This window comes from Monodon monoceros, unplaced genomic scaffold (assembly GCF_005190385.1).
Source record: "Monodon monoceros isolate NGI ecotype Baffin Bay Population unplaced genomic scaffold, NGI_Narwhal_1 Super_Scaffold_3, whole genome shotgun sequence".
NCBI classification, from domain to species: domain Eukaryota; kingdom Metazoa; phylum Chordata; class Mammalia; order Artiodactyla; family Monodontidae; genus Monodon; species Monodon monoceros.
The window spans coordinates 4,011,047-4,024,535 of NW_021703780.1; the positions used below are offsets into that span (position 1 = coordinate 4,011,047).

The 13,489-nt window shown below is 48.2% G+C and overlaps 1 protein-coding gene across 1 annotated transcript in view; it reads left to right on the plus strand.

Annotated features, from left to right (window-relative positions):
• Positions 1-13,489, plus strand: part of LOC114907078 (translation initiation factor IF-2-like) — a 91,528-nt gene that overhangs the window by 18,880 nt on the left and 59,159 nt on the right. Inside the window, exon 4 of the mRNA XM_029242229.1 lies at positions 166-220. Coding sequence (XP_029098062.1) covers positions 166-220 — 55 coding nt within the window. The remainder of the gene's footprint in view (positions 1-165; positions 221-13,489) is intronic.

The window sequence follows — 13,489 nt, forward strand, 5'->3', positions numbered from 1 at the left end:
GCTGGGCCTCCGTCCGGGGGCTTCTGCTGCCGCTGTAGTTCAGACCTCAGCACCCACGGCAACTTGGAGCCACACCGTGGAGACGGCCGGCCCTCTGCCACCTCCTCCTGGTTGACTGCGACGCAGAGCGTGACACCCCTCCCAGTCCCTGCTTCCTTCCCACAGGGCTGAGCGAGCGGCTCTCGCACACCGTGCTGGCCACCGAGTCAGGGCCCGCCGCGTGAGCTCCCGAGTCAGCATCTCTCCAGCTACGGTACCCGGGCGGGAGGGGCGGTTGCGTGCTGTCCCTCGGCCCCCACGAGCTGGGCTTTAGGAAGGCAAGCAGGTAGCAGTGCGGCTGCTGGTGCGGACGTGGAAGCAAAAACCACGGCAGACGCCTGGCTGGAAACTACTTGAAAGGCTGGTGAGCAAGGAGGTGCTAGCAAAGGCAGCGACCGAGTGAGGAAGGAAGCCCGTCCACTCCCCTCTTCCTGTTCAACTGCTCTGCCCTGCCTACTGAAATGGATTTTTCTCGCAGGTCTCTGCCACAACGCAGTCTTCTTTCTTCATTAGCATTTGACACTGTTAACCGTCAACTGTTCACCCCTGTTAACTGCCCCCTTTCTCCCGGCCCTCTGTTCCCTCTGCTTCCCCAGCCCTTCCCATCTCTGAACCCTCTTTCTCGCTCTCCCCATCGGCTCTTCTCTTCCCACCAGGCCCACAACACAAGTCACCCCGACGCTTCTGGCTTCTCTACTCTAGAAGCACGGAAGCCCTGGGACTCGCATTCACCATTACGGCCTTCCTGCCCACGAGCCCCGGAACGACCTCACCAGGCCTAACTTCTCTCCTGAGCTCCAGACCAAAGCATTCAAAGTGCCATCTGAGCGGCCTGCACAGCTGTCCTTGCAGGCACCTCGATGCCACCTGCCCGAAACGGAATCCCTTCTCTCATGACTCCTCTCTCCACTCGCCGCCCTCCAGGCAAAGCTGCTCCCCCAGCCCCAGCTGTCTGGGACCAGAGAGCTGGCGGCCAGCATGTCGTGAAGAGCTTGAACATCTCACTGAACTCAAGGCGTGACCTCCCCCCCAGAGTCTAAGAACTGCACCCCGAGTCCCAACACCTTGTGAAAACTGATCTAACACTCATTCCAGCTTTACAGCATGTTGCCCCATTATCATGATTCCTGCAAAAGCACATCTCCCGCTCCCGTGGCAAGGTGTCTGCTCCGCCTACCGGCTTCAGCAGGACCAGAGACAAGCTCATTTCAAGGCAGGTGGCCCTTCCTTACTGTCTCCTCTCTTATCTTGGGTCTCAATTCCCCAAAGGGTTAATCGAGTTTCTTTTCACCTCTCCAATTCAAAGATTCCTTTTCAGAAAGTAAAAGCCGAAGATCATTTGAAACATTTTGCTTGTTCTCAGTCATCACATGGTAACTGGCATTTCCTCCAGATTGCAGTCCTGGCCCTTCCTCATCTTCCTGCTGAGGATATAGCTGGCAAACCCCTTTAATTCTCTTTCCACTTTCACAACTTTTAATTCACTCCATGCTCTACCTGAATTAGGTGGACTCTTTGGGTCACAGATGGTAGAAATCCAAGCTTAGGAGGGATTTATTGGGTCCTGGGGCCACAGCACAAGGAGGGTAGGCCAGGCCAGAGACAGCCAGGTCCGGGCCTCAAGCAGGGACTCCAGAGTCACCGGGCCCACCCTGTCTGCCCAGCCTCCATTTCTCTCTGTGCACAGACGTCTTAGCCAAACCAGCTTCTGCAATGGGTGGATTCCTGACAACAGCAGCTCAGACTTACATCCTTGACAGCTCTTTATCCAGGGAGTAAGAGTCTTTCTCTGGGCTCCAGCAGGGACACCCTGGTTAGCTCAGTGTGGCTCAACCTCATTGAACTCTTGGAGCAGTCACTGAGATCAAAGTGGTGCAATGATTTATCCATCCAGGGTCACATGCCCATTTCTGGGCTCAGGAAAATAGAGTCTGCTACCGGAAGAAAGGAAGACAAGGTGTGAGCAGGTGTGAGATGCTGCCATACTGGCCTCCCTGTAAACGCATGTCCCTCAGTGCCTGCGCCTTTCCTGACCTGTCCTCTCTGGTCCGGTGTGGGGGACAGCGCCAAGGTTCCAGACGGTCTGTCGTGAATGGAGAACAGGAAATGAGTCTTCTCCACGTGCTGGGAAGAGAGGAATATTACAGAATTCCAGTCCAGGAACTCTGCAGGGACAGTGACCTCCAGGGATCACTTCTGGCTGCAATGGTCTGCGTTTCTGTGACCCCAACTCCAGGTAATGCTGCCCTTTGGCACCATCTCTCCTCCGTTTCTGCTCCCTCACTACTCTTGCCTCTTATCACCAATCTCTGCAACCACCGTCAAGCCCAGAGTGCTCCCAAATTCCTAGTTACGGCCCCTTACCTGAGAGCACTCATCCCCTAAATTTACTCTCCAAAAAGGCTAAAACCTTCTGTGGTTCATCTCAGCTACGTGCTTGGGAGGAGGGCTAACTGCTGAGTCATCTCCCCACCCCAAGCATGAATGACAGGTATCGTTAACTCTACTGAATTTATACTGGATAGGAGGCTATTATGGGCTGCTTTCCATCCCACCAAAAGCCCATATGTTGAAGTCCTAACCCCCAGCACCTCAGAATGGGACCATATTTAGAGACAAGGTTTTTAGAGAGATAATTAAGTTAAAATGAGATCACTAGGGTGGGTGCTAATCTGACGGGTGTCCTTATAAGAAGAGGGGATGAGGACACAGACACACACAGAGGGACGACCATGTAAGGACACAGGGAGAAGACGGCCATCTACAAGCCAAGGAGAGAGGCCTCAGGAGAAAACAGCCCTGTGACACCTTGATCTTGGACATCCAGCCTCCAGACTGTGAGGGAATAAATGTCTGTTGTTTAAGCTGCCTGGTCTGTGGTACTTTGTCCCGGCTGCCCGAGCAGACAAACACGAAGGTGAAGGTAGCCAACTTCAAGCTGAGGGGCCAATGCCACTGCACAGTCCAGAGGTGACTGTGGCCGCAGGCTTTATTAAAAAAAGTCTAGCCTGGAATGGGATCACCAGAGATCCAGCTCTGCGCCCATCTCTGCATTAGCTGAACTCACCAAACGTAGGCTTGGTTCCTGCCTAAATTGACTTGCAAGTGGTTCGATTCAGAATATAATCCAGGGTGAGTAAGTGGCAGGGCCTGTGTTTTGGTCGAATGCGAAGGACGTGTGCCATCTGCTTTTTAAAGCTCCCGGCCCCCTGTGTCCAGCCCTGGCAGGAGGGCAATCAGAGGCCCTCCCCAGAGGCACACACACACACACACACACACACACAAAAAAGCCCTCTCACCACGTGCAGGGAACCAATAGGTCCTGGAGCTGGGGGGAGGGGCTGGGGAAAGAGGAAGGTGACCCCAGCAGTGAGAGTTGAGGAGCTGCTCAAAGGACCGGCCCCAGACGCCCACTGGGGAGCCCCAGGGACTGTGGGTGCCGGGTGCCTCCAGACCCTCCCGAGTCTATTTATTTCCAGCACAACGGGGGTGTTAACTTCAATTTCTTGACAATGGCGACGTCTCTACTGCAACCCGCCCACCAGCTACCCACCTCAGCCTAATGTGTGCCGTGTTATGGGCTAATCAGGGGGGGCTTCCTGGAGGCACACTTCCTTTGCTGGTGAGTTAATTCATACACATATTGTCTGTACCAAATGGAAGGCTCATTCCAAGCAAAGCCACTGTGTAACCTTAAATTATTTTTGCCTGTGAAAATCATAAATGCCCAGAGCTAGGAGGCATCTGAGTGACTGGGGTGGCGGCCCTTCGGAGGGACGGGAGGGAGAGGCTGTGGAATGTCGGGCAAGAGTGAACCTTGCAGCCCAGCTCATGTTCCTCCACCTACTGGACTGTGACCCTGGGCAAGGCTCCAGGCTACCTGACCTCAGTTTCTTCATCCCTGAAATGGGGATAATTATGCCTGCCGTGCAGGTTGTTATCAGGATTAAAGAGAACGTTTAAGAAGTGTCTTCTGCCATGGTTAGCACAGCGACGGCACTCAAAAAGCAAGGCATTAGGACTAGATTTGTAAGGTTTTCTTTGGTTTTGGGTTTTTTTTTAATTTATTGGCTGCGTTGGGTCTTCCTTGCAGTGCGCGGGCTTCTCTTGTTGTAGAGCACCGGCTCTAGGCACAGGCTTCAGTAGTTGTGGCACTCGGGCTCAGTAGCTGTGGCTTGTGGGCTCTAGAGCGCAGGCTCAGTAGTTGTGGTGCATGGGCTGAGTTGCTCCGTGGCATGTGGGATCTTCCCGGACCAGGGATCGAACCCGTGTCCCCTGCATTGGCAGGCGGATTCTTAACCACTGCGCCACCAGGGAAGTCCCTGTAAGTTATTTTTTGTTGACAAGCTTGTGCAGGTGACTCTGGCTCCCCAGTGTGTGCCCTCCCCCCGCCCACCTCCACGTGGCTCCCTGACCTAGAAGGCCACCCCTTTTCCTCTGGGAATAATAATAATGATAATAATAATACCCAACACTTAGTGTGAGGCAGTGTTATATGTATTCACCTGTTAAGTCCTGCTATAGTTCTATGGTACCTTTTACATTTCCCATTTTACAGATGTGGAAACTGAGGCCCAGAGAGATCCAGTAACTTGCCCAGTGTCACACAGCTAGGATGTGGTGAGCCTGTGTGAGAACCCACACTCCCGGAAAGGGGCCACCCAGCATCCCTGAGGAGTTGCCGAGCTCTCAGCCTGCAGTAGTCAGCCAACGTGGCGGGGTCGTTTTCTTGGTGAGAGGATGCTGCTCACGAGGGGCCCAGGAGCACTTGGGTGGGGAAGCCGGACGGCCGGTCCTGAGGGGCCCGTGCGGATAACCACGCCAAGGCCACGGCAAGCTGACTCAGCCGGGGACGCTGCTGGTGCCCCAGGGGAGGAAAAGTGGCCAGCTGAGCAATCTGACTTTCCCCACCATCTTCTCCCAAAATTTATTTCTAACTAAATGACTACAGGCAAAACATGAGAACGAGGACCTGTTTGAAGGGCAGTAGATTTACTAAAATAACCCATATGGGAGAAGGTGGTTTCTGAGGGTGGAAAAAATGAGGGGCGTGGGAGAAGGGGAGAAGTCCTTTCATGGTTGCAGAAAGTATCTGTCCAGTGAAGAAGCGGGGGTAAACCAAAAGCATTCACTATGAGTAGAATTCTACCTTAAGTTTCCTGTTCTCACTTTCTCTTACACCAAAAGGTGGTTTTCTAGGGCTTCCCTGGTGGCGCAGTGGTTGAGAGTCCGCCTGCCGATGCAGGGGACACGTGTTCGTGCCCCGGTCCAGGAAGATCCCACATGCCGCGGAGTGGCTGGGCCCATGAGCCATGGCCGCTGGGCCTGCGTGTCCAGAGCCTGTGCTCTGCAACGGGAGAGGCCACAGCAGTGAGAGGCCCGCGTACCGCAAAAAAAAAAAAAAAAAAAGGTGGTGTTCTCTTTTCCACCAGTAATTCTTCACACCCCAGTCTCTTCCTGCAAAGTGACTTTGTAACTTCAGCTTGTGCCAAAGGATCTAAAACTCTCTCAGCCCACCCTTCCTGCTTTGCTCACATGGTCCAGCCGAGCTGCTGTATTACAGGTGCCAGGGTGAGAAGCAACTCATAAATCCTGGGAGTGCTGTACCTAAGCTTTTCGATGACTAACACAAAGTAAGGGGATGAGAAAGGAGGACCCAGGGTATCCAAGTTTGGTTTCCTTGGCAGTGAATTCAAAACTCAGTGTCTAGAGTGCATTTTAAGTCTCAGATTAGCAAAAAAGGACTTTTTCCCCATGTGGTAAATAATTAACCCAATTCTTCCAAGCACATTTTTTAAACTGCAGAAACCATTCGTGTTCACTCAGGTGACACAAAATCATCAATCTTGCAATTGAAGATCTTGCATCGAATCTTGACACAAAACCATCGAATCTTGCAATTCATGTGTCTTTTCGCTTGGCCCCTATAAACTAGATGTTGGTACAATGTACCACTCATGGCAGGAAATCCCAGATCTGCCCAGGCCAGAGGGAGGCCAGCCCCCCTTTAACCTCCACAGCGTGGAAATGTCCAGAAGAAACCTCGGGGAGGGGCGCTTGGGGTCAGAAGGTCCAGACCAGACACAGACTCAGCCTCTGACCACCAGCACAGTGCAGGGCAGTTTTCCTGTCTTGTCTTATTTTGAGTTTTGAAAAATGGAAAACTTGCAAGAAAGAAAGGAGAGAGAAAGCAGAGCTGAAGACAAGAATCACAAAAAAGGAAGAAGGAGGAAGGGACAGAGGAGAGAAGAGAGAGCCGTCCTCGACTCAGCTGTGACTTGCTTTTCTACAGCACCTTTGTCCACTTCCCAGGGGCTTTCCTGCACCCGTCACCGCAGGCTCACGAGGTCAGAAGGGCGAGGAGACAGTCCCCTGGGTCACCGATGACCCAGCAAGGTGAAGCGACCTCTCACCCAGCTGGGCTTGTGCCCGTGAGTTGTGCCCCTGGTTCTTGGTTGACATGTCCTCTGTACAAGCCCCTAGTGACCCACTGCAGCCCTAAGTCCTTTAGGACAAGTAAAACAAGTAGTTTATAAATTTGACTGAACTCATGGATAATGATGGTTTTTTAAAAACCATTTTATTGAGGAAAGTTTAAGCTTATACAGAACCGAGGAGACTAGCATGAAGAATCCGCCTGTGTACAGTTTCAACAACTTTCTCCCTTACTGTTTTTATCTACCCCCCTCCACAAACTGACACCCTTTCTTCTGGAGCTTAAAACAAATCTCAGCCATTGTATCATTTCACCTGTAAATACTTCAGTGTGCATCTCTAACAGATAGGACTTTTAAAATATAACCACAGCACCATTGCCCTACCCAGCAAAACCAACATCATCTAACAGACATTCCTGGTTAAATTTCCCCAATTGTTTCAGAAATATCTTCTTCCAGTTGGTGGTTGAAACTCAAAGGAGTATTGACCTTCTGGAGAATCAAAGCAGAAGCAAAGGGTTTGCCTTTGGACTTCTCATCTGCCTTGTCCCTTCCTCCCGACCTCCCCCGCACCTGTCACTCCCTAATCAGAGCCAGGGTTCGGGGGACCCTTTCAGAGTGTTGGTGAGCAGGGTTCCTGGAGCCGTGCAGGTGAGACTTGGGAAAGCGTGGCCCTGACACCAGCTCCTCTTCCAGGAGACCCCGTCCTCACCAGAAGAGATGCCCTTTCTCCATCCGCATTCCAGGCAGGGCCAAAGAGCTCAGAGAGATGACCTTTATGAAGAGCCAGCACCCACTGCAGACCCTCGTGTCTCTACATGCACCGCAATCAAAGATGCTGGATACACTTAGGATGGGTCCCTGAAGAACGTGGGTTCTGAAGGGTGAGGGGAAGAGACGCACTTGGCTATTGACAGGAGCAAATGCATAACTACCCCCTTAGAGGGCTCTGCGTGTGCAAAATCGCTTGTGCACATGCCATGGAGTAGACGCCATGGGGAGAAACTCAGGGAGAGTGGGACTTCCCTGCCAAAGGCTGAGGCCAAATGCGACAGAGCCCGGTGGTCTTCCTTCCTGGGGTTCTGTGCCCTCAGTAACGAGATCCGTGTTCAAGCTACAGGTTCTCATAGAAATCACACTGTGTGTTAGTTATAAGTTTAAACAACGGAAAGAAAGAATTTTGTTTAAACCTGATCAGCCCTGCTGATAAAAATAGCTCTTAACACTTTAGTAAACTTTATTTCCAGCCTGTGTTTGCTTCCCCAGATATGAAAAGTTAACTCATCTGCTTACAGATACTTTAGGAATCCTTCCCATTTTTATATAATGAGTTCTTGATTCCAGAGGGATAAATTCTGAAGGCAGTATTATTGGGGATTAAAATCAGAGGCTCCAGAATCAGATCCCAGCACTTATACTCCTAATAGCTATTTGACTTTGGACAAGCTAGCCTCTTTGGTATGGTTTTCCTGCCTACAGACTGAGGACAAGAATATCTTCACCACATGTGACAAGATAACATGTTCTCATTCAACAAACCTTTCATGAATACCAGGCGCTGTTCTAGGTGTCAAAGACACTCCTGTAAACAAGCCCCGCAAGGATCTTTTGCTCTCAAAGCTTCCATTCTGGTTGGGAAAGCAAAAATCAAGAGAAAAGGAAATAGCAGGTGAGAATGAGTTCCATTCTGACAATTTTTTGAAAGGCAGTGCAATAGAGCGTGTCTAGGTGACCTAGGGAGGCTTTGTGGAAGTGGAGGTAATTAAGCGGAGACCTGAATGATGCATGAGGAGCCAGCCATGCGAAGATCTTGGGGAAAAGTATTTTAGGCAGAGGGAACAGCAAACTCCAAGGTCCAAGGGCAGGTACAAGTTTGGAGTGTTTGAGAGGCAGAAATGAAGGGGCAGAGTGTGCAAAGCGTGGCCAGTGAGGCAGGCGGGGCTTGAGTCTGACTCTTGTAGGACTTCAGAAGGAGACTGGCTCCGTTCTAAGGGCTGCCTAAAGCCGCTAGAAGGTTTGAAGCACAGTGTGTGCTTCCCTGACTCACTTTTCAGCGTAGTCACCGTGTGCTGTGCAGAGACGTGGTGGGGAAGGGTAGGACCAGTCAGGAGAGTGTCGGAGTAGCCCGGCTGGGGAAGTGGCTTAGGCTAGGATTCGAGCCATGCTGATGGGGAGAAGTGGTAAGATTTGGAAGACATTTCCCAAAAAGTCTGCCAAGACTAGGTGGATGTATGAAAGGAGCAAGAGAAAGAGATGCATCAAGAATGATTCCTGGGCTTGCTTGGTGGCGCAGTGGTTGAGAGTCCGCCTGCCGATGCAGGGGACGCGGGTTCGTGCCCCGGTCCGGGAAGATCCCACATGCCGCAGAGCGGCTGGGCCCGTGAGCCATGGCCGCTGAGCCTGTGCGTCTGGAGACTGTGCTCTGCAACGGGAGAGGCCACAACAATGAGAGGCCCACGTACCACAAAAAAAAAAAAAAGAATGATTCCTGTGTTTGAGGTCCCAGAGAGTAAGATGGTGGTGCCCTTTACTGAGACAGAGAAGACCCGGGAGAAGCCACCATGAGAGGGTAGAAAAGCAAGAGTTTGTTCTGGCCACCTGAGTCTGAGACGCTTAAAAACCACCTACACGGAGGTGTCAAGTGGGCAGGTGGGGTTAGGAATCTAGAGATCCAGGGGGAGTCAAGCTATTGGGAGTCTTCAGTATACAGGTGGTGTGAAAGCCAGATCTTTAGGGAGAAAACAAGAGAAAGAAAGGGGATCCACAGCTGAATCCTAGAATATTCCAACATCTAGAGGTCAGACACAGGGGGAAGATACTGAAAGGAACAGCCGGTGAGGTGGCAAGAAAACCAGAAGAATGGGTTGGAATGGAAGCTCAGACAAATGTTTCCAACAGGAAAGCATGGTCAGACTTGCCAATTGTTGCTAAAAGACGCAGTACGAGGAGGACAGCAAAGGACCACCGGACTTGGCAGGACAGAGGTCTGTGCCAACCTTGGTAACAATAGTCTCAGTGGTACAGAGGGGTTGAAAGCCTGACTGAGGGGAATGCAGAGAGAAGGGGCGGTAGAGAACTAAAGCAGACCATGTGATGTCGTTTTTCTGGAAAGGAGAGTGGAGACATGAATTGATCTTTAGACCAGCACCGAGATCAGAGAGGACTCAAGGACATTTCAGTGTGCCCTGGGGAAGGAAAGGGTAGACAGGGAGAAATTGATAATGCTGGGTAGAAAGGTCATCTTTGTCAAAGTTCCCATTTTGTTAATAATTCGGGTATATATGCATTTATTTATTTATTTTACTTTAGTTTTTTGGCCACGCTGCGCGGTTTGTGGGAATCTTAGTTCCCCAACCAGGAATTGAACCCAAGCCCTCGGCAGTGAAAGCGTAGAGTCCTAACCACTGGATCTCCAGGAAATTCCCTATATGCATGTATTTATACTGTTTATTTCACCCAGGTATTTTTTTTTAGCTTGGAGAGTTTTTCTCTGGCTATTAATATAATACCAGAGATATATTTAAAAGCTACACTTTTTAATAGGAAGAATATCTGATCCTCCATTTGTGAGACTATGCCCCAAAGGACTGGTTTAATTAGATATATGAGATCCTTACACATGGAAATTCTCACAGCCTTAAAGTTGTTCATTTCCAATGTTCTCTATGCACAGCAGATAACACATGGTCACTCCCATTTACGACCCAGCTTCTGACAAGCTGAATTACCCACAATTCCCCAAAGGCCACATTGTTCCAGGCTGCTGGACCTTGTCCCCTCATGCCACCCCCCATGTGTCCCCCCCGGGAACACCCTCCTGGAATATCCCAAAGAAGCCTCCCTACCCTGGGCCTGCACTAACCCCTGCAGGCTCTTCTCCTTGTCTTTTTTTTGTAAAGATAATGTGGGACCCAAGAGAGTGTTTGAACCAAGGGTTGCAATTAACCCAACTCCATGAAATGGAGGTCCGTTTTTTCAAAACAATAATGATTTATTTAAAAAGGAATAATGCGTATGCTTGTGAAACATACAAGCAATACTACAGGAAAGAATAAAGAAGCAGTAAAAATTCAAGTAAGATCACACCCTCAGAAACAGCTATCATGACCATTTTGCTCAACGTCCTCCAGATTCTCTGTAATCCTGCACTTTCCTGCCTAGAAGAGACCTGTCCCAGGACAGTGGAATGACTCCTGGTTGGAGCTGTCTCTGGCTTACTGACATGATCACCACACAGGGCTTGCCCTCGTTTCTTTTGTATTCCCAGTGTTTAGCACAAAGGACCAGCACCACAGAGGCACCACAGAGGACCCAGGTACATTTCTGGAACTGATTAATCAGAGCATATCAGCCTGCAAAGTAGCAACAGGAAGAATAATACAGTTCCCTGGCACCACTGACAGATGAAGAAATAGATAGATGAAGAAAAACGAATTTGCCGGTTCTGAAGGGGAGCATGGTGTACTGAAAGGTTCATGTTCTTTGCTCTGAAGCAGATCCAAATAAAAGTGGCATTTCAAATCAATGTGGAAAATATATTTTAAACAAATATTGCTGAGATAATTGGTAAATAAGAGAAAAACCTAAAGTTAGAGCCTTACTTCATGCCGTATAAAACCACATAAGAACTAAAAGACCATGTAGGTAAGCACAGCCTTGGGGTAAGAACAGACTAACAAAGACATACATATAAAAGAAAGAATCGATTGCCTAACAGCACAATATGAAAAGAGGTCTTTAAAAATTGAAAGACAATAGGAAAATTATTTTGAAGTATTAAAGGGTAGCCTTAATATATTCTTAAGAATCAGTAAAATAAAAATGCTGGTTAGAAATAGGCAGAGGAAATGAGAAATGTAATTTATAAAAAAAGAAATACAAACTGACAGTTCACACCAGATTTTATAGGACTATATATAGAATAGGACTTAAAGTCACTAGGATTTAAGAAAGGCAAATTAAAAGAAGACACTTTTTCCCCACCAGATTGGCAAAAGTTTAAGAAGAATACTAACCCCTGTTGATGGCAATATTTTAAAATACAGGTTCTGGTTGATTGTATACGGGAATAACTTTTCTGTGGGTCAACCTGGCAATATATGTCAAAAGTCTTTAAAGTGTGCATGCTAGTTTATTTATCATTTTCAAAACTAAGAATTTATCACAAAGTATTTAGAGTTACGTGCAAAGGTGTTATCTGTGGTAATCTCTGGTGATGAGATCTTGGGGGTTTTCCCCTTTGTAGTTTTCATTGTTTTCTAAGTGTTCTGAATTGAACTTACATCTCTTAATTACAGAGAAAAAATAAATGATGACTTTCATTTAAAGATGACAAATTAAATGTTGATGTTTACTTCTATTTCTTCCCTAAGCCAAGTAACAGTAAAGCGATTTTTAAGGCATAGACCCACAAGAACAGAGAGGAAGGAAAAATAAATTTTTTGGAAGCTATAAAATGAAAGAGAAGAAGAAACTGATTTAAGCAAACCTGAGCCAACAGTGGGGAAAGTCAAGATTCACACCACAGACCTTCAAAAGGCTCAGAAGCAGCACCAGGTTTCTTTAAAGTGGAGAAAAAGATGAAGCAGAAAACGGTTGCAAGTCTGTTTGAGAAACATTTAGATCCTCAGCTCTCCTTCCCAACTCCACAACGGGAAGAGCATGGAGGTTTCTTCCCCCTGGAGAGGTATAATGGAACATCTTTGGGAACAGCAAGCAGAGGGAAGGCAGGACTAATATAGGGGGAGGGGGACTGAGCAGAAGTGTGCAGGTCGAATATCTAAGTCCTCAGCCTTCCTTCCTCTTTTTACTCTCAGAAGACTGGCAGCCAGGCTTACCTCTTCTTGCAAAAGATTCAAAAAATTTTCTCTCAAGAATCCAGACAGCCCAAAAGATAATAATAATTAGAGGGTTTCCTAATGAAACAGTCAAGCCAAGTCACCTTCCAACGAAGTCTGCTGTCAGTAAAGCCTTCCACCCACCATGACCACCACCACCACCATCACCAAACCAATACTAATACCAACACCATCACCACCGTCACCACCAACACCAATACTAGCACCAACACCATCACCACCAACACCATCACTACCACCAACACCATCACCACCAACACCAAACCAATACTCATACCTACACCATCACCACCGTCACCACCAACACCAATACTAGCACCAACACCGTCACCACCACCACCATCACTACCACCAACACCATCACCACCAACACCAAACCAATACTAATACCTACACCATCACCACCGTCACCACCAACACCAATACTAGCACCAACACCATCACTACCACCACCACCGCCACCACCACCAACAACACAGAAAAAGCTTCCAACAGATTTTGGGACACCACTCTTAAACTATGGGCAGAATGGCAAGGATCCCCAGATATCGGAAGAAAGTGTTTACTCCGTTTCACTGATTCTAAGATACAAATATTTGACATCTCTGAATGAATATCTCTGAAATCCAGATACAGCTTACAAACTGGTGGTATTGTGAAGTCACTGTCAGCCATGAGGCAGTCACGATACAGCTGTGCCACATAACTTCATGGCCACCTTCTTGTAAAGTCAAGAAAGCATCAAAGGGCCTTAGAGTCAATAAAATATATTAATTTGAAAGCCAGGCACCAAAACAAACTGGAAAAATCAGGTAGAAAAGAGAAAACATCCCCTGAAACTATCATTAATATCCTTAGAGAGATAATGGAAGACATTGTGTGTGGTTTGGGGTTTTTTTAATCTATGAAAGAAGAACATTCACATAATTCTTGGAAATTACTTAAAATAGAAGATGAGTTTGAGAAAATTTCCCAGAGAGAACAAAAAAGCACAAAAAATAGAAAAAAAAAATAGAGAATTGGTCCAGGCATTCCAAAAAGAGAAAACAGAGAAGTCACCAGCAAAATAATTTAAGCAAAATGTCCCAGAACCAAAAGACTTGTGTTTTTAGAGTAAATGGGGCCCACAAAAGCCATAGAGGAAGCAAAATAGAT